At 40.2% G+C, this 25,010-nt stretch overlaps 1 protein-coding gene across 3 annotated transcripts in view; it reads left to right on the top strand.

The window, feature by feature from the left end:
* LOC133408224 (guanine nucleotide-binding protein G(i) subunit alpha-2-like) overlaps positions 1-25,010 on the top strand; it is a 63,160-nt gene that overhangs the window by 10,122 nt on the left and 28,028 nt on the right. The window contains exon 1 of one of the 3 annotated variants that reach the window (XM_061686780.1): positions 18,307-18,371. The exons of the other annotated variants lie outside the window; for them this stretch is intronic. Coding sequence (XP_061542764.1) covers positions 18,350-18,371 — 22 coding nt within the window. The 5' untranslated portion in view covers positions 18,307-18,349. Of the gene's footprint in view, positions 1-18,306; positions 18,372-25,010 lie in introns of those variants that run through there. 3 annotated transcript variants of the gene reach the window in all.

Raw genomic sequence — 25,010 nt, 5'->3', positions numbered from 1 at the left:
GAAACATTAAATATGAGTGTTGCATGGGGCTGTAGTGGGAACTGGGCGATTGTGAAGCGACAGTTTGACAGGCGTAGTACGCAGTAGAAGTTGCAAGGCTAACCCATTCCTCTCAACGCTGCAGTCATTCGGGCCAGGCAGCCAATCAGTGCATTTCTTTAGACTTGGACACGGTCACATGGGTTACGTGTCCAATCGGGTGAGTTTACACTCAAATGAGGAAGTGAAGCGCTCTACAGCCTGGCTAAGCAGCTTGGCTTTGTATAGGTGGCACAAAACTACATTTTAAGGACAACAGCTCATTATTTTATGCCGAGACAAGGCCACGACGATATCGAAGCAATTTTAATTTCATATGCTTGCCCGATCGGGAATATTGGATGTTTTGCTAGCTTCCCCGTAACCATTTTTGACATGCCACGGGCAATCGAGAATCTAAACTTCGAGCCCTGGTCACTCCGGATCGCGGATTACTTCTATCTGAAGTTAAGGGACACGTTTTAAAAGTCCTCAGCATTCTTGGGGTGCAGTGCTTTTATGCTCTATGTAATTGATAGATCCAAATACTTCCGTCTCCATGACTACATAACTAGAGGGAAAAATTTATAATTTCTAGTGATTTGGGTGACCTGACGCTTGAAACCGATCTGTACATACTTTTCCCCTCTGTGTTCCCTATTTTGCCCCAGGGCCTGAAACTATTTTGGTTTTCAGTTTCCGCTTGGGACATGGTGGAGATTAGCAAGTACAGTTCATGCAGTACTCCCTGCAACGGTGTTTATTTTACCAAGGCCCTGCAAAAACACAGTTCACTCGTCAAGTTTGTGTCCTCCATCGCATCGCCGCACACAATATAGAGTTTTCTCTTCCCTCCTAGTCATGCTTACGTGTTCAAGTTTCTTTGGGAAGTTTGGGATTGGGCCTTTCTTTGTGTGATCATATCACTAAACATGTACTGTAAACCATTATCCCGAGTCACCCCTCCCACAGTCCATTTCCTCCTCCTTGCCATTATTGGAAATGAGCTCATTTCACTTCCCCCGCCTCCATCCTCATCGCTTTATCCTGTCATTTTCTGAGTCGAAAGGCCTGCCACTCCTGGACTCCCCTTGGGGCCTGCACTCACACCCAGCTGAGACAAAGTACAGTAGACCAAAAAGGACAATGGTGGCGGTGACACCTAATGTCAGTGATGTGGAATCAAAGCCGGAGGTTAGACGGTGGGGTGGACATTTCAATTTAACATTGAAATGATCTGCCCTGCGAGTTGTTGCTTTTGTTGTTAACCTTTAAGACCTCTTTTACTGAAATAAGTAATCGCTAGTTGTTTTGTGGGGATGAGTGAGGGAACCACATAAAGAGTAAAGTAGTGCCTACCTGATGGGAAGGTAGTAAAATTATGTCAACAGTTGTGTTCTCATAAGCCAGACTAATGGCGCTTTTCCATTGGCAAAACAAGGTGGGTAAGGTTCCAAGCCTGCTTAGCCGATACCATAACTTAAATCCCTCCTGATCATTCAATGGGCAAAGAAGATTTGTCATCCCTGCGTCTTTGTGACATTTGAGAGGACAACTAAACATCTGTTGCTTTGTCTTACCTCTGTATGCTACAGCCTTGTACTCGGCAGTCTCTGCTTTGCTGCGGGTTGCCATTTAGTCTCCTCCAAAATAGTAATTTTCTTACCGTGACTAACAATAAAAAACAATTCTGATTTATATATGTTCTGTGTGTTGCGTTTTTCCGCGGTTCCCCGCTACCATTTTGAAGTGAAAACTTCAATACGAGGTGACAGAGCTAGTTGGCACTGTAGAGAGGAGGGGAATTCTGAGCTGCAGCCACAGACAAAACAAGTAGAATGCCTAGCATAACTAAACCAGGACGGGCCTCTGTGGGGGTGAAGGATGGTGGGAATAGTTTGGATGTCACACAGGGTGAAATGTCCCCCTACACCCCAGGGGGCTTCAGGGTGATTATGTTGTGACAGCTCCACTTGGCAAGACTGTATTTGAATGGTCAATTTGCTTCGCTAGTATTATCTGGCCTCAGTTTTTTTTTTTTTTTTTTTGTCTTCATAGGTGAGGTATACCAATGATGAAAATTACAGGCCTCTCTCATCTGAAGTAGGAGAATTTGCACAATTAGTGGCTGACTAAATACTTTTTTCCCCCCACTGTATACCATTCACCCTGCTTTAGAGGCATGTGTGCAGTAAATTGATAGAAATGTGAATTCCACAAAAAGTTGGAGTGATGCACGATGGCTGTGTGTAATGACTGCAAATGTGGCTTTGGTGCTGTGAGGACACTGGTAATGAAAGAATTGAAGCCATTTGCTATTTTAGGGTGAGGTGAGGCAAATTGATCTGTCACATTTTTGCCACATTTCATTTTGTTTGTGGTGCTGCTTTTGAGGCTAACACGAATGCTTTCAAGCTCTCTAACTTTTGTTTGGTTATCACACTTGGTGGAATTGTGTTTTTCTTTGCTTTTCATTTTTGGACATATTTCTTGAATGAAGGAGCTTTGTTGTGGGTTGAATTATTTTGGGCTTTTAATAGAGCACATTAAAACATAGTGTAACATGTTACTTGTCGACATGAAAATACATATACATTTGTCTGACTTCATCCTGTAAATCAGGATGAAGTGGCAAACTAATACCATCAGAGATCATCATGATTGCTGTGGGAAATTATCCAGTTTCATTCAATGTATCAAAAAATTATTCATCGCAAATGTATCTTTGTTCAGCTGTCTATGCCAGTGGTGTATAGTGACAGGCAGAACAATTTAATTTTCCATTAAATGGCAGAACTAAACCGGTCTATCCACCTGTTGCCATTCATACAACAGAATAAATTCTGGCTTCCTGTGAGTGTATCAGATTTGTGTTCAATTCATTTTGTGAGTAAATTAAGAAGTACATTCATGGCTTGAATTAAGAGGTTTTGCATTGCAGTTTGCGAGTTAAAATTCCCATTTTTGCGCCTCAAAAAACACATTGAAAACCAGAACTACGAATCAGTTTTACCACGTAGATTATTGTGGTGAGGCTGTGTCAGTGTGTGTGTGTGTTTGTGTTTGTGTTTGTGTGTGACTGTATGTGTGTGTGAGAGAGAGAGAGAGACACACTCAATCTGCAATCTGCTCTTTCACAGACAGTTGTACACGTGCTACAAAACCCCCAGAGAAGTCACATTGTGTAATGTAAAATGAAGCTATTACACTTACATTTGGCAAGATCTTTGTACCTTTGGATTATTTTGTCACTTCGTGACATTTAAAATGTCCAATGAATAAAACCGATCTTTTTCACCCGATCTCAATCAGCTGAAAATCACGTGAGCCACCCCGAATTTCGTTCATGTGATCGGATCGGGATAGGCCAAATGCATATATAATATATAAACATGCACTCGCTGTTCTTCATCATTGCCATTTCTGATTATTGCTCCTTATCTGTTATGCAGATGGGTTAGATGTCATTTCCTGTTTTGCGACTCATCTGTCAATTATTATTATTTTTTTTAAACTGGCTGAATGTAAAAGACAAGTAGATGCAAGTTTTTTGTTTGGCTGGTTGTAACTGGTGGTGCCAATTGTTTAGACCACTATCTTGGCGAGCACGTCATGTACATTATGGATGGCATTAGCGTGACATTTAGCAAATCATTATCCACTAAAAGTACGAGTAACACGCCCATCCTGTTGCTCTTTTCTTTTCCAAGACTTGAAGCCTTCTTTTAAAAATACTAAAAACTAAATTATACTACAGTGGGATGAATTTCTTAATTTTCTGCATAAATTGGTCAGAATGTGGTCTGAACGTCATCTAAATTACAAGTATAAACAGAATATGCTGGTTGCGTGTGTGTCTGAAACTAATACCACACAAACAATTATCCATCCATCCATGTCCCGAACCACTTAACCTCACTAGGCCCGCAGGTGTGCTGGTGTCTGTCTCAGCTGATTTCGGGCGAAAGGCGGGGTACACCCTGAATTGGTCGCCAGCCTATCGCAGCTCACATATAAACAAACATTGGCACTCACATTCACACCTATGGGCAATTTAGACTATTCAATTAAACCTGCTATGCATGTTTTTGGCACGTACCACACAGGCACGGGAGAACAAAATCCACACAGGGAGGACGGATTTGAACCCAAGACCCCAGAACTGTGAGGCAGATGTACTAACCAGTCGTTCACCGTGCCGCCCACAAACAATTATCTTCTCATGTTTTTATTGAAAATAACATGTAAACATCTTCAAAGATTTCGTTTGCGTTTGATTTGCATCCCGCGTCAGAGACGCACAAAAATGAGCAGGGACGCATGAAGCATGGTGAATCTGCAGCATTGCTTACCCACGTTTCTGTGTGTGTTGCTGAAGTGCTTCAGCGAGTCATTATCCACTAAAAGTACGAGTCTTTGTGGTAGCCAATCAGAGGCAGCGTAGGGGGCATAAAATGGACGATACTTATTCCTGACTCGATAAATTTTCATTGTTGTGGTAACAGCCGGCGTGTTGCTCACGTCGCAACGATCGCTGGCGGAATAGCTTTGGCTCCGGAGATGCACACACCTGGGACACTTTAGGGAACGTTAACTATTTATTAAATTCGCTAGCTGTGAACTATCTAGCTAGCGAGCTAAGAAGCTAATCAACTGGCTCTGGTTCGCTCGATCGTGGCAACAGAGGTCACTAACTAGCGGACCACGGTCCGCGTCCGAACCCAGAAGCAGTCCCATACGTACCCACACCATAGCCCCAAAAAAAAAAAGTTATGTATGACTCCAGACATACGGGGCGGCGCGACATATTACAGCCAATACGGTAGTGATGGCCCATACTGACCAATCACATGCTAGTCCAGCCACCCCCCTTCAGCCAATCAAATCTGCATCTCAGGACATAATCACTGATTGCACACAGCCCAGACAAGAGACGTGAAGAAACGTAGCAAGGGAGAGAGCGACTCGGCATGTAAGTTTAGTTAAAGACGAAGAATTATCAGAAAATGACCCATAAAGGATGAAAACATTTCGTGCCAAACAACCACAATTATATGCTGTTAACAGGAGCAGAGCTATGGGATGGCCGCCACACAAAATATTTTCTGGCTTCGTCGCTGTCTGTTAACATCACCTACTGGTATTTTCAATGTGAGCGAAGTTCCATTTGCCTTCATCTTGCAAAGAAGTGTTGCTGTTAATGAAAGCTGCTTTCTTTTAGTGTTATCGTGAAGTCAGAATACCATTGGAGTATTTGACTATGATTATCCTTTAATATACTGGGGTGATTTACCTCTTCAGCTTGAATGGAGCTTAATGAGTGGCTTATGGGAGTTTGCTCAAAGCTGCAGCTTAACCTCTGTATTAGACCACACTGCCCGAGCACCCATCTTGGCCTCATAAAAGCACAGCGGCATGTTTCTTGTCATCGCTCAAAATCAGCATTTTGCAGGCACTCTGTCACAACACTTGGTGGCGTATACAGCAAGAATCTGAATACTACTGCTGTACTCTCCAGGAAACTTATGACTTGAATTTGATTTTATACATAGGTGAACATTCTGTTGTATTTAACAGTTTAGTCACATTACCTGCACACACAGAAAGATCAGGGTGAGGGTTTGCCGGAAACGTCTTGTGGCCCACTAAGCAATTTAATGCCTTGCTTAAAAACAACTCCTTTAGTGTTTCTGATTGTAAAGGTGTGTCCCACAAAGCAGAAAATTGGGGAACTGTTACAAAAGCACTGGTTTGCTAGAGTGTAAATTTGGTATTTGCTCTTTGTGGTCTTCAGTTGTAGTGCGAAAGAGGTCTGTCTATCTTTGACCCGATCCAACTGGCAAAGGAACGAATCGTGTGATGAACACAGAACCTCAGAACAATGTAATTCATGGATCAGAATGTCTAGGAGGGATGTCCCGATCCAGCTTTTCTACTTCAGATCTAATACCGATAATGCAGCCTTTAAGTTTGGCCACCGGTATTGGTCCAATCCGATATCAGCACTCATCATACATACTTACCGATTTTGTTGTATGGAATGGTAGAAAAGGCTTGATGAAGTGATATTACTCAAACCGAGTTGGGTGTGGGTGTGTGTGCATATGCATACACACACACACACAATAATATATCAGCAACGGTAAGTATGAGGAAAAACTGACCCATTTACTATTAACCTATGGGTTGCATAGAGTAAAAATAAGAATGCAATTGAATAAAATAAACATGAGGAAATCCTAAATAAATAACTTCAATATAACCTATTACAAAAATATATTAAATTGTAATGTTTAAATTGCAACATAACCACTGCTTAACAAACAAGCATATTCTACAAATGAATTAGAAAACCATGAAAAATAATCTCAATAAATGAGAAATACAAATTATACTTTTAAAGTGCAAAATACAGCTGAGTTCATTTTTGTTTTTGTTTTTACTGTCAGTATATGGTGGGCACATCATTTGCTTTCTCCATATGTGTAACAATACACTTTTGAACTTGTAGATGCAACTGGGGCTCAGTTTTATTGACAATCGCTGTTCTAGCTGTGCACCTTTCGGCCTCTTGTGGTAGAGAGTGAGTCACACAATGAGATGTACATGTGCAGTAACAAAAAGTAGAAGTCACGATCGAATATTGTTATTATAACTTGTTTTTTCACAGCGTTTTAAGAATATATGCCAGATTATTGTTATAGTGCCTGTTTGTATGTAGTTATACTGTGTTTGTGCACCAATATTCATTCATTATTTTGAGAGCTATAAGTGCCGCAAGTTCAATGCTAATTTTCATTAGCTTGTCAATGGTGTTTTTCATTCACTGTGTGTTAGCTTTGAGCTCGTGATTTTGGTGAACAAAAACTAAGAGAGGTGTAATTTCTTTGTTATGCGAGTTTAGCTTTACAGTGAACTTAAACTGGAGTGTCAATACACGAATTTAAGCAAGCAACATTCACGCTTTCTCTTTGCTACTTTGTTAGCACCTCAGCAACCTGTTGTTGTGATGACGTGGGATATGCATGCCGTCCGAGCGCTTCTGGATAGAAGTGCTGGAGCGGCGCATGGACTGGACTTGCGGATTTTAGATCCAGTCCGATCCCTGTTGTTGTTTATTTATTTTGCTCATATCGGACCGATTTCCGATCTCAAAGATCGGATCGGACACCCCTAATGGTGATGTAACTAAAGGTCGTGTGTCAGTGGATGAGACCACTATCTTGGCGAACACGTCATGTAGAGTATGCATGGCGTTAGCATGACATTAGCTTGCACTAGCGTTAGTTATCATTGCTGCATGTCTTTCCATCGCTTAAAGGAGGATAATTAGCAAAATACATCTTCTTATAGTAAAGTTGTCTATTTGCAAGTATACTGTAGCCTGATTTTAAGATGAAGTAGCCCAGGATAATTATTAAAGTTCAGGTTGTCAGTTGTTGCCAGTTGTCCTTTTTAGTAGTGGTTATTCATTCATTTTCCCTCATTTGCCACGGTACTCGCATAAGGATAATCGGGCTATTTTTCAATCAATTTTGCCCCTTCCTGACCAAAGATGACAAACTCCTGATTGTTTTCTCTTTTGTCAGATTATCCTGTGTCCTGAGACGTGTTAAGAGGGAATTTGTCCTGATAATAGGATCAGAAATGGGTCGGCCCGACAATCTTAAATATCAAATGTTATCAAATGTCATATGTTTAATATTTCCGACCAAAAATCTTTGTTTGGGGAAAGCCGACGACTCCCAAGTCATTACTCTTAGAATTGTGACCTTAATTGGAAGGTAGCCATTCGAGATGCGACCTGACTGACGAACAAGGAAGCGTACGTGGAAAATGTCCTACCCAAGTGAATACAGTACCAGTCATTAGAAGAATTTGAGAACTCACCCATGACCCTTCCCTCCTCTCATATGTCCTCTTCCATGTTTTGTCTTGTTTCCCTGTTGGTTCTATGTATCTTCTTCATTTTTGTTGTATCATATTTAATTACACAAGTTTCTGTCTTGGAGGACTAGATTCTAGATGGGTGGTGGAACAGAATCTTTGTATTTGGTATGCTGTGTTGAGGTTATTAGAGCACACCACATGCAGTACGATCAAAACTGTTAAATGCCTTTTTTAAATCTTCATTTGAGGTCTGTAACAGATAAAATGTCTCATAGGATAAAAACATTTTGTGTAAACCTGGTCTTAGGGTCTCTGGTGAGCTGGAGCATATCGTTGCTGACGTTGGATGAGTGGCAAACTCCAGGGCCTGAGCAGAGATTCTACCCTGTCAGACAGATGTACTAACGAATACACAACCGTTCTGGTCCAATAGCAATCAATTCCAGCTGACCACATACTTAACGATCAATTAATCAGTTATTATGGCCATCCCTAGACAGTGGTATCTCAAGCTCTCATGGTCCCTGCCAATTTGATGCACTTGATTGGTGTTTTTGCCTGTGAGGAGCAGTGCTTGGAGTTTAACGCAAGCTGTGGTAGACATGGACAAAAGCAGTGTGTGTATAGAATAGATGTACAGAAGGGACAAGTGAAAGAGGGCATGGGTGGGCATACTGAAAGAAAGTGGTAAAGCAAGGAGGGGTGAGGGCGGGCGGGTTGGCGGGGGCTGTGTAGCAGTCAGCACAGCGTTTAAGCAGGTCTGGATGCAGCTGAGTCTCTGGGAGCCACACAGCAGTGCGGGCTTTATTGTGATTTGTAATTATGTGGTTTTCTGTGGGGCCTCAGTTTGGTGCGCTCCCACACTGGGGATCTTTTTAGTCAGGGAATACTGAGTAGGAGAACAGAGCGAGGGCGGGGCCTGGGTCAATGTTAACTGTTTCAGTTAAACCGCAAGAAGCAGGCATGGCAGGAGCAGGAAGTGGGGCCAGTCTTGGTGGACCTGTTTGACAATTCTAACTTTAGTTTGGTGGCAAGTTAATTTGTTCTACAACATTCATTGTGCCCTACATAAGGAATCGTGAGGTCGGTCATACCATTACTAGAAAATGAAATGTGATCTACACCAGTGGTCGCCCGCCTTTTTTGCAGCATATAAAGCAATATTTTGACAGACCGGCACAGAAACGAATAAAAACAATTAAAAATACAACCCACCATTACGCAGAACGTAGTCATGGTAATTAGTTAGAGCCCTGTGCTTGTTTCTCTTTAACAAGCCGGTCCTTGGGGTAATTGGAGACATTGACACCCAATGTGCCCTTACTTATGTTCTCTCTTCTCCGTAAATTTGCTTGGCCTGCTGTCATTGCACAAAGATTAGAATGTTGAAAATGGAAGCAAGGTTCAGGCTTAATCGTCGTCTCATCTAGTAATCGAGATTACTTATTATTTATTAGATTAGTAATACGTAATCTAGTCGTACTAGAGCGGCTCCAATTACCGGAGACAAATTCCTTGTGTGTTTTTTGGACATACTTGGCAAATAAAGATGATTCTGATAATGCCGTCATTTACGAGTCTGTCGCCACATATTCCCAGATCAGACTTGGTGCGGGAGAATCATCTGAAGCGATAAACCCCTGTTTTAAGTAGGACTGTAGATATTGTCTCTTGACTGCAGCTTTCTTTTTCTTGAAAGTTGTAGGCTCTTCTTCTTTATCATAATTCCCCTTTCAGAAGAAGCTCTCCAAACATGTTTTTCTTTTTCTCATTATTTAATCAGTTCACACAATCTACAGAATTTGTAAGGATAAAATCATTGGAGTTGGTCGTTAAAGTAATTTAATCAATCAATCAGTTAGCCCATACCAAGGTGAACAATAGATTTTCAAATCAGTATGTTCTATTGCTTATTCAAATTTCTCCCCCCCCCCTCCCCCAAATGTAACCTACAGTAAAAGGAGGAAGATTAAAGATTACCACAGTATTACTACTAGGTCTGGAAGTATAAACTTTTTTAATCGACTTCTCTACTAATTACCTCATCGATTAATTGAGTAATCTGATTTAAATTGATTTTGCGATGTTAAACACAATAACGTGCATGTGAGCTGCAGGTATTATTTTTGTCCACTTGGGGTCACCATCCTCAGATGTGACTGTAGTAGCTGTGTGTGTGGGGCTTTAAAAGGCGGGGCCTCGTCTAGTGAGTGATGTGGGCATCAGCAAATGAGTTTGGTTGGCAAATTATTCAAGATATTTGATTAATTGTTAAAGCCGTAGTTACAATTGTTAATTTTCACACTTACTGTATACATCTGTTTTTCTCCAATAGTGCTGTCATGACTGACTTCGATACTACCAGCATAAAGTACCTCGATACTGGTACTGAAATGGAAAATTTACCCATTCTTAACATGAGGCGTTTTTTAAATAATTGATCAATGCCTACACTATCATATGTATTATATGATGAATGTGTGTGAACTAGATACAGTATATGTATGATACAGTACATGCAGTCAAATAAAAATATTACACCACCCTTGTTTCTTCCATTTCCTGTTCATTTTAATGCTTGGTACCACTAAATGCATTTTACCTGAAGAATACGTGTTTAATTGTATTATTAAATATGATTTTGGTTATTATCAAGAAAATCATTGAAAATTGCTAGACCTAGGTATCAGCTCTTATAATAAACTCATGACCTATTTTCGTTGTCATTATATTTGTCTAGACACATGTACTTTTAGTTGCACCAGCCATTAAAAATGAACAAGAAACTAACAATTGGTCTATTTTTTCCATGCCTATACTATTTCTATTCATATGTACTTTACTTTACTCATACGTAATACTGTATAAGGCTTTAGGGTTCAGTATTCTCGTATTTGACTGCATTTAATTTCTCCCATTATAAACAATACATGTGCACCATGAGTGGCCGGCCAGTGGTGTTTTTCATTACACACGGAGCTACGGGGTCGAACAGTGGACCTTTTGGTTCCATTTTGATAGTGGTTTTCCTTTTGCATTCTGGTGGATTTTTATTCTTCTCAAACTCCCCAAATTCCGAAGTGGTCTCCGACAACGAGTGTAGCCTGTATACATGTTGCAGCGCTCCAACCTGGGCTTCACTTCTCACATATGCATGCATGTTACTTTAATTGCAGCGTAATCGTGAGAGACCAGGTCTAAAATAGCCAAAGACGTTTCCCAGGATTTACTTATATCGATATGAGTCTGATAAAGTTGATTAGTTTTTAACAAAAAGTGAGTTTAAGGTGTGGATGTTTTAGGTCCAGACTCTTCTGTGAGCGCTTATTGATCAGTCCTCTTAGTCCGCTCTTTAAAGCATGCCGAGCCAAATGCAGAGGGCTCTGTATCGATTCAAACCTGCCCGCATGGACTGCCATTTGCAACCCGCTTGATTTCCTGTTTTTCCTTTTCTTTTTTCCAATGCGCCAAACACTGCACACATTTACGGTGGCAATGTTCCGCGTATCCACAGGTTCCGAAATGTTGAAGCTCATTGAAGTGATAAATTGCTTTTTAGTGTGTCTCTTAAAATAAACTCGCTCATGGCCTGCTGTGACTGACCTGCACGTTCCTCTCAAGTTTTATTAAAATACTGCAGGCCAATGAGAGGATACTGGACAGCAGCTTGGGGGAGGACTTCTGCTCTCTCAAAGGGTGGGGTGGGGTGAGGTGGGGGCTCTCTAAATAAATGTTTCGTGTCTTTGCAGCCGAAATGTTTAACTAATGCCATCTCTTCTCAATCTCAACATTGCTCAGCCTTTTCTGAGCTCCGCATTGCAGAGCTTTCATTGGCTCACCCTTGTGTTGCTGTTTGTTGGATGGAAAGGTAGCGGGTGTGATGTGAGATTGGAACCGTCTGGAAAGTTTAATGCATTTGTTCAGACACTCACCTTTTTATTCAAATAATAGAATTTTGACTAGGAATGGCCGTTTTACTAAATTTCGTTGAATCTTACATTGGGAAAACTAATAATTCATAGATCTTTATTAAACCTGTCTCTGAGGTAAAACCTCTTCACAAGAAGCAAAATTTAACAAAACAAAATCCAGCCCACTAATTCTTAAGAAGTCTAAACTCAATCATGTCTATCTCTGCTGTATTGTACCTTTTTATACTATAGTTTTATTGCGATACATTTCCTTTCCAATTCTGAAGCACTGGTGGCAATGCTGAGCAGCCATCAGGCAGAATGTATGTGTGAGTACAGGCGTAGGGAACAGGAAGGGTGGGGCTGGGGCTGTGCAGTGTATTTCCTGTGAGGCAGGAAGTGTACCAGGTCACACCACAGAAACTGTTATACTGCTGGTTCTGCTGCCAAAATCCAAAATAAACAGTTCAGTGGACCCTGACTTTCCCCTTCTGTTTCATACGTTACTCTGATTAGACGATTAAATTAATTTACTTGACTATATGACTATATATTGACTATATATTTACTATATGATTTTTGCCTACTGGTTCCCTGCTCATGTTTTTGCCAGAAGGTCACTTCACAGATTGAATTACCCATAGGAGTGGTGCAGCATGGGGGAGGGTGGGACCCTTCATTTGAGTGTCAAACTGTGGTATTTATAATTTCAAGGCATTAATATATCAAGTATGTGACTCACTAGTTTGTGACACTTTAAAATTAATTTATCGACAGTGTTAACAGCATTAAAGGATGAGAAGTTGTGCACCTTATCATTTGAAAGACATTTTTGATTTGGTCATTGTTGGATGGAGATTATATCAGCAAGAAAGTGTGCTCAGTTAATAAACAGCCTTGATTGCTTTTAATGACAAAGCGTAAGCATTGTGCTATGTTTTGAACGTGCAGTCAAATTTAGTGCAGTTGACTGAATTAAACAACCCAATCTTGATGATGACAGTGTTAAACATTAACATACCGTACATTTATAAAATAGTAGTACAGTATTTTTTTCCCTCACCCCTTCAGGCTCTGCTGATAGCAAACTACATATTCACATCAGGACTTCAAAACTGTGACAGATGGGTACACTCTGCCCCAGTTTTTGCCTTGGAGCGTTCCTTATTAACTCTTGATTCGAAGTAGGCAAATTGACCTAATATTAGCACTTCTTCAGTGTTGTCAGTGTCACAGTGAAGAAAGGGATACATGCATGCCATCTGACACGATCTCGAAATTGTCTCCAGATTATTTGAAAACATTTATAAACCATATTTTGTCCTCTTAAAATGTTGAGGCTAAATGTCCACAACAGATCTAAACTTTGTAATATTTGCAAAGTCGTAAGCACCTATGGAAAGGTTACACTACGCATGGGCACTAAAATGAAAATAGCTCATGCATATAACTGACGGACGCTTCTGAGGTGCCCTTGAGCTAGACACTTGATCCCTTTAGTGCTCTGCCAGAGCTTCCAAGCGATCCGTCGATTTGAGCGTGGCTGCACATGCGCAGGTCAGCTCCCAGCGTACGTGAAGAGCCTTCATGGTCGGTGACTCTAGCCTGGACAAACAAGAGACAAATGGCCATCCGCCATATGCACTGTGCAATAAGAGCTTATCTACATCTTTCGGACAGCAACCTAATGAAAGCTGTCACCAAGGAAATTAGTGTTTTGGCCGCTCCACTTTATATAACACTCAGTGTGTCATCTTTGCCCTCATGTTTGATAGCCCTATTTTCCATTATCACTATGACCGCTTCGGTTAACTGTGATATTCAGGCCTTGATAGTTTAGGGTTTCATGTCGATGGTTTCTATAGTGATTATCGCTGGTTCTGAGTATGTTTGGAAAGCAAAAAGGGCTCTTTTGACACAATAAGCAGCAGTAAGGATTAGAAAGTGTATAAAAAGTAAGGTTTTAGATGGACTTTACACCGATCTGATCGGCTTGATCCGTATCGGGACCATATTTAGCATTTTTATAATGATCGGCTTAGTCATAATTCGCCGATCCGATCAATGACGTAACTTATCGGCTCTGCAAGACCTTACTCCGCGTCGCCATCGTGTACAGTATATTTTAATCCAAAAGGGAATGAATGAATGTTTTAATGTTGGTTTGACCTGACTGAAAACTTAAAACTTATGTCAGTGGCCAATCCTTGAATGCCCCCTAGAGGTCATTGTTTTACCTTTTGTCTAAAATGCTAGACTAATACTTTTGAAAATACTCGGTATACAGTACACAAGTATATACAGTAAATAAACAAGTCATTGAAATAGAGACATTGCTCCATCTTGTGATCGGATATCGTTTTTTCTAAACTCGCTGATCGGTGATCTGCTCCAAAAATCCTGATCGTGTAAATCCTAGTTTTAGATCTGGGTGTTATTGCTAAAGGTATAAATAATAAAGCTTGGCAAGATGTTCATACCTTATGACATGTTCTGCCCCGCTGACAGGATGAGTAAGCGCCTTCCTCGAAGAATATTGCCAGTTATTACATCACTGTGGCTTGACACAAAATAAATTATGTCAGCATGTACAATTTAGGTGCATCTGTCTGCCTGCCTCACTCGATTGCTCTCTCCAGACCATCACTACGGTCAGCTGCAGCGAGAACGGGCTAAAAGGAAGCAGATTAAACAAAGGAAGAGCAAGCGAAACAAAGCTGCAACAGGCCTGTGGTAGCTCCACTAGTTTGGGGGCACAAAGAGCTCTCTGTCAGAGTGCTAATGCTCTGTATTCCTGCAGAGTACGCAATGAGTCACACACCCAAAGCGTAGTTGGAAAGTTTGGGGACAGGCACAAACAAAATCAAGCTAAACCCTTTAGAGGCACTGTTGTCACAAAAACTGCATACAATTCCAATAATTAAGATGTTATGAGGAATACACATCAGGGAATCAGTTAAAGCCTTTGTTTGATGATGAAAACTTAATTTTATGATTATTTTAGTTGTTAACATAATGAAATTTATCATCCCCTGCTTTTATTGTTCAAAATGTATAGCTTAATGACAAATTAAAGGGGACATTTTGCCAAACCAACTTTTTCTAGTATTTGGGATGCAATAGTGTCTCTAAGGTGTCTCAGTAAACGGGTAAAATATGTATCAAAATCGTCTGCATTTTTAAGTTCGACATTTTTCAGCTGAGAGGCCTGAAATCAGGTCATTTGAATTTCTCGAGCTCAGCTACGTCACTAATGACGCTATCCGCCTTACCTTTCCACTCCCGAGCCAGCGCTGTCAACATAACAAACAGTACTCTCACAAGTGGGTATTCTTTACGGAGGCAACCAATCAGAGGAGGGGAGGTGTCTTAGCCAAATATGGAAAGTGGATACAAAACTGGGTCAAACAGAAGTAGCTGTCAAAAGTGGCTTTTCTGGACATTCGTATGACAAAACCAAGGTGTTTCTTTTTTTTATGAAATTGACACTTTTATACCAAGTCCATGTTAGAGAGTCACTATGGAGGTCTATATAGCCAAAATACAGGACCTTTAAAACAATTATCTCACTTAGCCACAAGAAGTGTTTCACAACACTTTTCAGACCACACCACCACTATTCACTTTGTTTGGAAACTGACCTGATTTTGTTTTGATAAGCCACAAGCCAACAATGATGAATACAATGATTTGAGCAGATGATCCACAATAAATGTATCTTCTGGTGGAGTAAACTGATGCTTGCATGTCAAAATTGGTTTACTAAAGTAATTAACAATGCCTTATGCCGTTTTTTGATGGATTATCAAGTAATACATTGCTTTGATGGCATTTTTAGCTTTGTACAGACCTTAGTTTTTACTTTGCTGTATATTGTTAGTCTAATTGCAGTCATTTTGAACTTTTGTGACTAACAGGCACAATATAAATAAAGAAAAATACTACTAGCAAAAAAAAATCATCTTGGTCATGTCAATCCGTAAATGTTGAATTGAGGCAATTAAACTCTTGTTTTTTTTATTTGTTTCCTTAAAATGTTAAAGAAATTACGTATTCTATCATACTGTAAGTAGCCGTTCATCATAGAAAGCGATTCAAAATCTGTCAAATGTGAAAAACATTGCTGTAAAACAGTTTGCTCCTGAACGGAAAACAGATGTGTCACACTATGCAATGTTGTTTTTTTCTTCAGTGCGCATAATTGTAACAATAGTGACTGGAAACAGTGAAGAAAAAGTAAACTGTCAGTGACTAAACAGGCCTGAAATGTCTGTTCAATGATCTGCAGAAAGGGTGAAGTGCTTTGGGGGGGGATCTACAGAGTCTAAAGCAAGCTTCCCTGCTGTTCAGTCTAGTCTTTCATGTTGTCATGCAGCGTTTTGATGGACGTCCGCTCACAGTCAATGGCCCACTGACGTGTGAGGTCGACTCAAGGTTGTTGTTGGAATACTCATTGTTGTGAGGTGTGTTCCTAAGGGAACTATCTGTCTTTTGCTTCAGGTAGTAAGTCCTCTCAGAGTGATTTGAGTTGAATGGACAGTTCTAAGGCAATGTTTTGAGAAAGCACACGCTTTATGGTTGTTCCACAAAACAAAATACAATAAAAACCTTTCTATTTTAATCTACAGAAGCTACAGCATTGACCACTGTGTGGTTTGTGCTTTTCAGATCGTGTATTTTTGTGACTGGTCATTTTTGTCTTGTACATGTGGCTGTGCAAGCAAAAAAAAAAAAGTTTTCATTGACTAGACATGAATATTATACACCAGTCTTTGTATCTGTTCTATCCAAAGGCAAACTACAACCACAACTGCTATGGCCTGTCTGTAATTGTTAAACACAAAGCAAACCACCATGTATTGATTTATTTTCACATTCGAGATCAGACATGAGGTCTGATAGTGTGACCACGTCAAGGTTTTATCCCAGCGTGTGCACATGCCTGAATAACCCAGTGGTACACAACAGCATCTAATTAAAGGAATGAGTTGCTGGATGTCATTTCAGCATGTCTTTGCTTTCTACGAGATGAATGGAGTCTTTATCTCTTGGTTGAGGGAGTTTAATGATGTTTTAATGTGTGGCTGTAATTCAAGGTCCACTGTCAGCAGCTAGGCAGTTCTGTTGATCTTTCACTCTCTCCACACAACACTGACAAATACTGTAGTATATTTTCTGAAGCTTGTGAAAGGAGTCAATACAAAAAGAATGTTTCTGAGTTTACACACAGCAGTATATTTAGCATATGCATATTGTGTTCCAGTAGCTTTATTGAGCTACTTGCAACAAGAGTTTGGGACTCATTGGGGCTTGCTGCAGTTTCCTCATAACTCTTTGTGTGTTCTGTTAAAGTTAGGGCATGTCAAAATTAGTGAGTAAAATGTGAACTCTTAAATGCCAGTTTAGCTTGTAAACGGAGGAAATAGTGTGAACTGTTGAGAAACCTCCAATTTTACTCCTCCCCTTTTTTTCATTTCCGGAGCCTTTTTTTTTTTTATAGCTTACACATTGAAGTTGCTATAGTTACAAAGAGGAAGACTTAACTCTGGTTTCCTGTGGTTTAAGTGTGGCTTCTTTCTTCAGTCTTTTTCCTTTGCTCATTTCATTTCCCCCCTCCACATTTTGCCCTTCATTCATCTTCATGGGTCGAAATGTTCAGTGCCTCTTGTGTGTCCTTTCCCACTTACGTACATGATTTTTTATACATTCACATTTTACAATGGAAACCACAAAAGGTCACGTCCACTGCAGTCATTCAGTGTCATATCATGACGTGATGGCACGCATAAACGGGCTTAAGCATGGATGACTGCAGTGCAGTGTGTGTTCGTGTGGGTGGGGGTGGGGGGGTCTGTCAGGGGCTGAAGAGGGAGTCTTCCCTAAAAACTAGAATCTCAAACAAGGATGTTTGTCTTTCTAGAACTACATGGAGTCTTGTTAAAACCACCATTTAACCGTCTGGTCCAACTAAAGCAATTTTCCCCCATGAACAGCTTTATGCAGTGTACCTATATAGTGGACTTCAATGGTCACGAGGATGAACAATTCTATCAAAATGGGCATCTTGCTTTCATTCTTTGAGCCACTGTAATAGAGCACCAGTTAAGTTCGGCTCACCACAACGTGTTTCAGGAATGCATTTCTGCATTTCCACCATCATACAGTTAGTGGAGACTTTGCTAAGGACCTTGCCTTCAGCACTACCTAGTCTAGCTAGGTCAGATGTTATTTCTTGAGGCCTTTAAATTACATTTGAAAGCTTTCATAGGTTATACATATCAAAGTCCCTGTCCTTTTAACAGAAAGATGTGCAAAAGCACTGAATGATGTTTGCTGTGGCCTTGTCAGGTGCACTGGGCTATTGGGCCTTAATACCAGCAGACTTCAAGGCCAGAACAACCTCAGATTTTTTTTGGCCTGTCAGAAGGCCAGTCATCACAAGCAGCCTTGGTCGCCTCGGCCGCTCTTTGATCGATGGCCTTTCAGTTTCAGTAATTATACCAGACGGGACTGGCAGGCTTGGTGACATTATGGACTACCACAAAGTACAAGGTGCATATACCTTAAACTTCCCTTTAACTTGTATCTTAAATCCAGAGGTCTCTTATTAATGTTACAAATGGGCTGTGTCGATTATTTTTTTTCTCTTGATGATTACCGAGCTATTTGAGTAATTTGCCTAATCTCTGCATCTTTCGTCTTCCACACTTGAGTTTTTCATTTTCACTTTCCAGCATTGTCAAATCAAAGCAAAATCCCCTTATGTGCTATGTTACATTTTCTTAGTAGCGTGATATATTTTGCAGCATTTTATGCAAATGCTACATGGTGACAGCATACTTAACTCACTTCAAAACAAGCAGGGCTGTGGCAGATTGAACAATTCTTCAAAAAGAGGCTTCTATCCGTTTGTCACTCCCAGTTGACGTTTACTGTCAAACTAAACATGAAACAAAGTGAATTAAGTGAATTAGTGAATTATCAAAGTGAATTGTCTGCTGAGTTCCTTGGTCTTCACGATGCTGTTGTTCACTGGTGTTCTCGAACAAACCACTGATGCCTTTGCAGAACAGGTTTGTTTATACTGAGAGTACATTACAGACAGGTGGACTCGATTTACCAATTAGATGACTTTTAAATGCAATTGATTGCAACGGATTGTATTCAGGAATATCGGAATACAGGGGGCTGAATACAAATGTACACCACACTTCTCATTTTTATATTCATTAAGATTTTAATTTTTGTTCCACTTCAAAATTCTGTACGACGTGTTTGTCTATCAAATAAAGTTTCAACAAAATACATTCAAGTTTGTGATTGTAAGGTCACGTAATATAAGAAGTTCAAGGGGTATTAATACTTTTTTAAGACACAGTGTAGCTACCTATTAGGCCACTACGCCGCACAAGAGAAGTCGCTTCAAGGGCTGGATCATGCTTTATTTATTGGTCTTTTCATGGGGCCCAACAGTAGCAGTGACTGCCACATAATTGACAAACCTGTTGTCAACTTTTGTGAAAACATACTATCTTTATTCTTCCCAGTACATTTCAAATTAAACTTCAAACAATAGCAAGTCAGTGTGTGTGTCTGGTGGCCATTAAGACTAACTTCCTCCTAATGAATTTCTAATATGATGGGGGTGCATGCTAGAAAAATCAATCCCAAATCATATAATTTGACTTTTAGTCTGAATTAAACACACCAGGTGGTGGCCTTGTAATTCTTCAGTCACCTTTAGGATAATACTGCTGATCAACCGATTTTCTCCATACAGATAAAGTATGCAGTTTCTAAAATGATTCCGAATAATTTTAGCACTGGGATGACACTGTTTATGTTTGTAAAATCCAGCAGGTGTGATTGTGAATGGAGACAGATTACCTTTGAGTACCCTGACGCATGTGTGCATCTCTAGCAAGGCGTGCACCATAGTGTCAGAGAAACATAATTGCAACCCTGACCCTGCCAGATGCTTGCAAGCCCAAGCCCTGATTAAATTATAAGGGAGAAGGTTAAAAGTGGAGCAAGATCAATGGGGCAGATAGACACAGATGAATGGGCTCCTGGAACATAAATAAATACATTTCTTGGGCTTTAAGCAGGTGATAATGGATTTTACAGGTTGTTGAAGAAGTGGTGCACGAATACATATTTGCTCTTCTGTATTACTTTCGAACAATCAACAATGATTGCTTCATGTACTGACCGTTTACGTGTTTCATCAAAATCAAAGACAACTTACCAAATTACCCCAAAAAAGACAGCATGTTATCTTTTATCTGAACATTCGCCAGCACTACACTATGAAAAGGTACTAAAGTACATTTGAGTCTGGTTCTGGTGTTTTATTAGTGGGAAAAAGTTTTGCTTTATTATGTTGCAAGGCCAAACGGCTCCAGACGCTTTAGCACATTAGAAACAGCTGAGAGGGCTGCAAACCTTCAGCAGCCTTCTGTTTGACGCCCCTTCATTCAGTCTGAATTTGCTCCATCTGGTGGGCCTGGTAGAAATTCCTGTTCACAACGCTGTTGAAGAACATTCAGGCTTTCGAAGTAAACGAAAATGCAGCTTGAATCAAAGCCAAATAACCAAGTGCTACAGACACATTTACAAGCCCGTTACAGACCAGTGCTTAAACAATTATGTTTGACTCCTCCTTCAGTGTTAAACTCCTCTGTGTTGTGCATTTCAAGCTCGTCTCCTTGGCTGGCATCCAAGGCTAGGGCTCGGACCATTGATTTGGCTGCTTCACTGAGGGTCCTCACTCAAGTGGCCCATCAGGGTCTCCAAAGGCCATACCTTTCTTTCTCCTTCACCTCTCATCCTCCTCATTCCCTCCACTGTCTCCCAAGATTAAAAGCTTGCAGCCTCATTCATCACAAAATTCCGTCGTCATCTTCTCCCAGGACTAAAATTCTACACTCGATGATTTTCTTGACCCTCACTGTCCAACCTTCGCTTTCACACTTTGAGACAAACGATGCATCGCTTTACATGTAATTTCATCTCTGGTTCCTATCGATTATTTAAGACAGTTTTTGCAGGGTGGGGGGGCTCAAACTATTTTCATTAAACTTTTTAGACGGGTGATGCATGGGCCAAGGCCATAAATGTAGACATATGGATGACAATAATTTTATCAGACAAAGGAATTTCAACATTATGAAAACTTGTGCAACCTACAAGGCTATACCCCTTCTGTTGTTTTTCAGTTATCAACAATTTTAGAATGTACATTATTGCCACCTAAACGACTGGAGTGGAACATTATTGGCCAAACCTTTACAAGCGGCTCAGCTTGTTAACTATAGTATTATGAACAATAGTGCAAATTTAAAACCGTTACACTTGTGTTCAGAATAATAATGGTGTGTTTAAACGTCCTTATAATAGCCATACTATATTCCATACATGCAAATGCAATGTGAGGACTGCATATTCTATTCCAAATCAAAACATGAAGAAATATTTATCAAATGTTTTCCTTTAGAGTTCAAGGTGACAAAAAAAGCATTAGGATAAGAAAGAGATGCACATAACAATTTTGGTCTGGTTCTAAAAGGACCACCAGCGGCTATTGCTTGGTGCTCTTTTTTTTGTTTTTCTTTTTCCTGACCCACGACCTCTAAATGGTAAAATGGTAAATGGACTGCACTTATATAGTTCTTTTTCTACACCATCACAGTACCCAAAGCGCTTTACAAAGCCTCACGTTCACCCCCGCACACACATTCATACACCAATAGATGATTGCTGCCATGCAGGGTGCTCCCAGGTCCACTGGGAGCAAATTAGGGTTCAATGTCTTGCCCAAGGAACAGCTTAGTTTTCCCTTTTTGTTCTTTTCTGCAAAGGCGTAAAAAGTGTTGCAATTCTTCTTAATTTTCATTTGGAATAGCAATTTCCCCTTGTGTGTGCGTGTTTGTGTGAGATAATAAAAGCAATTATGTATTTTGAGCTTTACCCACTACTTTTAAAGATTGTTATTATTTTGAGCACATAGCAGCTGAGCTATAAAGGAGAAACATTTTCCATTATTTTTCATCTTTGGTGGTCTGCCCACAAATAAGTGCTTCCCCCCCCCCCCCCCCCCACCTTTTCTGGTGAAAACTGGAGCAGCAGAAATGCAATCAATGAATGGCATCAAAGTTTTGTTCTCTTTCAGTCTTCATCAAATTTGCCTTTGTGTCATTCAGCGTACATATGATCTTGCTTCTTTGGGAGCAGTTGTTAGTGAGTTGTCCAGACTTGCTCTTTGCCCCAGGCATCAGAGCCATCTGTTGACTGAATTTCTTTGTCCCGTCTATCAAAACCACAGATATGTTGTATATTAGCTCATCAGTGTTATGTGCCAGCTGCATCTATTTCCTCCTTGATAGGATTCAGAAGGAAGTGGTGCTTGTCTCTTGGAGGGCCTCCGATTTAAAGTCTGTGTAGCTCGTTGGCAGCCTGCACTCTGTTGATAGTGTATGTAGGTGGGTGCCGACAGAGGTTTGGGAAATGATGGAAAATTAGCTTAATTGACTTGGAGAATTAAAGAGGATGTTGTACAGATGAATCAATCTAATTAGTTCTATGTGAAGCAGTGGTGCTTGCAGGATCACACTGGATCCTGCAAGTGGGAATTGCAAACTTAGCAGTTTTTTTGCCTTAAAATAAACTAGCTTTTGGATTCAAATATACTGTAAACGATGGCGATGCAGTGAAAATGTCTTTTGTGACGTCATTTATCGGATCGGCAAATTATGACATTGAAGCCGATCAGCATAAAATGCTAATATCGGCCAATACTGATCAAGCCGATCAGATCAGTGTAAAGTCTACCCAAAACCAGATGCTGCATATTTCCTAACTATACAATGCTCAAAAGACAAATACAGAAAATAGTAAGTTAGAGGCTGCCTTGCAAATTGCTGACCTGCTCATTATTCAGACACGCATTCCAATGCTTGAGTTTCATAGGCTATTCGTTGTTCAATATTTTGTTTAAGGAAATGTCGACAGTTGCAACTTTCACAATACATAAACAGACTTGTACCTGCTGAGCCATCGCGCTCTTGCAAAAACGGAAGAGATGAATGTCAAAAGGTTTGGAATAGGAGAAGTGAATATTCATCAAATCAATCTTAGGACCGTAATACTTGGGGAAGAGAAGTGGAAGTCAGTCTGCTGTATGTCTGGCCAACAATGCAAGACAGTCTTCATACGTCTGCATGATTCCAAGAATACAAAAATTAGCTGCTTCTGGAAGAGCATAGCAGTTCGCCTCGCTAGCTTCGGCTATTCCGGTTGCAGTTAGTTTTTAAAGATTCATACCAGCGATGCCTCAGGACTGGCGGTGAGGATTGAGGGCAGTGTCACGAAGTGAAGTTCGATCTGCGTAGCCAAAATGTTAGGTCTAATAATATACAGACAAAAAATGTGTGCTCATGAAAACTTTATCATAGAAGTTGTAAGATACAAGTACTTGCTCTAACCAGAGCGGGGGTAGATTGTAAAGTTTGATGACAAGTAAGTGTACAATATATGGAAACGGTACAAAACGTTGAGACAAATCCATGTAAGTAAACTGGTTAACTGCTACTAAACATCAACTTAATTTCCGCTTGAAGGACACGAATAAGTGTAATAAATTCAAAATACATTTTTAAAAATATAACAAATTTTAGGATAGGCTTCTCTATGTATTTAAGAGGTGCCCCAAAATTCTTTTACAGTATTGCATCATTAGGATTTAGAAGAAAATGTCCAATTGAGAATTTTAGTCATGGAACAGAGCTAAATTGGGAGTTTATGCAATTATAAAATATACAATATTAATTGCTTTCCTATAAATCAGAATTGGAAAAAAAATATTTAACAACAATGTACAAGTACTTAAATCACTTGTCTCCCTGTACTTCTCAGTCATGTCATCGCAAGTCTTTTCTTGTAGCCACCGAATGATCTTGAAAAGTGTGAGTAACCGCTGTGATCCCGTTGCACCGTTTGGAATGATGGCCACATCAACAGCGGGCCTGTGTTCTTTACTCGCAGGGACCCACACTGCTGCCTTTGTGTCCCGGCTCCCAAGCCCCACCGCGATGGGTCAACGCTTGCTCAAAACAACATGCCCACCTATTTCATCCCGTCCCCGCTGCGTAGCATTGTGTGGTGGGTCCCATGATGCTGATGCAATTAGCAGGCACTGCAGAAAGATAAAAGAACAAGATGATTATTTAAAGCTAATGACAAATGGGCTTGGCACAAAACACTGGGATAATGACCTCATTCTTTTCACTTTTATGTCCAACTTTTACTTGGAAACTTCTAGAAACCATGCAAACATGCCAACAATTGGCAATGAGCTACTGCCAGGTACATGTCTTAATTTCATGAATCAGAACAGATGCAGTGCCACCCCCTGGAAAGTTAGACAAAAAGAATTGGTCCCCAATACAAAATGCTATTAGGGAATTCGTCCGAATGAGCCGAAATGAGAAGCAGTCTCATTTGGAAAATTTGGAAAAAAGGGGGTGTGACGGCCGGTTTATCGCAGCAATAATTTTGGTAATAATAAAAATTTTGTTAATGATTTATTGAATTAATACATTTTAATTTCATTTGGGGCTACTTTATTATTGGAACCGCATTTCACTTAAATGAATGACCAATTTTTTTTCTATGATATAATCAAATGTTTTTTCTTAAATTCACGTTGAGCAGCAAACTGTATTTTCTTGTCTAGAAATATTTTCAGTGAGGCAATTTCAAACAAAAGTAAGTAAAACACACATTCATTCATTAAAAAAGGCATAAGGAGCCTGTTGTGCAACTCCACTTGAGCTGAGCTTAATGTTTTAGGGTGGTTAATGTTTTAGGATGTGACAGCATAATGTGACAGCACGGCGACTTAAAAACTACTTCGTCATTACAATTTATTTTCGTGCTACTCTGTCTGCTCGGTTAAACTTGAGACAGTTTATCCCCTTTCTGCCATTAACAGACAGCTGCTGGATATACTAATAGTATCAAAGTGGGAGAACTGGCAGTCAATGACTTAAATAAGCAGATCCCCGAGGCAGAAAAAAATCATTGAGCATTTCTTCTACTTGAAGTCGTCAAAACATTCGAGTACTCGTTGCAGCCCTCGTCAAATGCAGCAATATCTTTGTTGCACCAATGTGCAGGTTGGTCTTTTGAAAA

This window comes from Phycodurus eques, chromosome 10, assembly GCF_024500275.1.
Source record: "Phycodurus eques isolate BA_2022a chromosome 10, UOR_Pequ_1.1, whole genome shotgun sequence".
NCBI classification, from domain to species: Eukaryota; Metazoa; Chordata; class Actinopteri; order Syngnathiformes; family Syngnathidae; genus Phycodurus; species Phycodurus eques.
The sequence above is the reverse complement of the archived record's forward strand: the minus strand, read 5'-3'. Positions and strand labels throughout refer to the sequence as shown.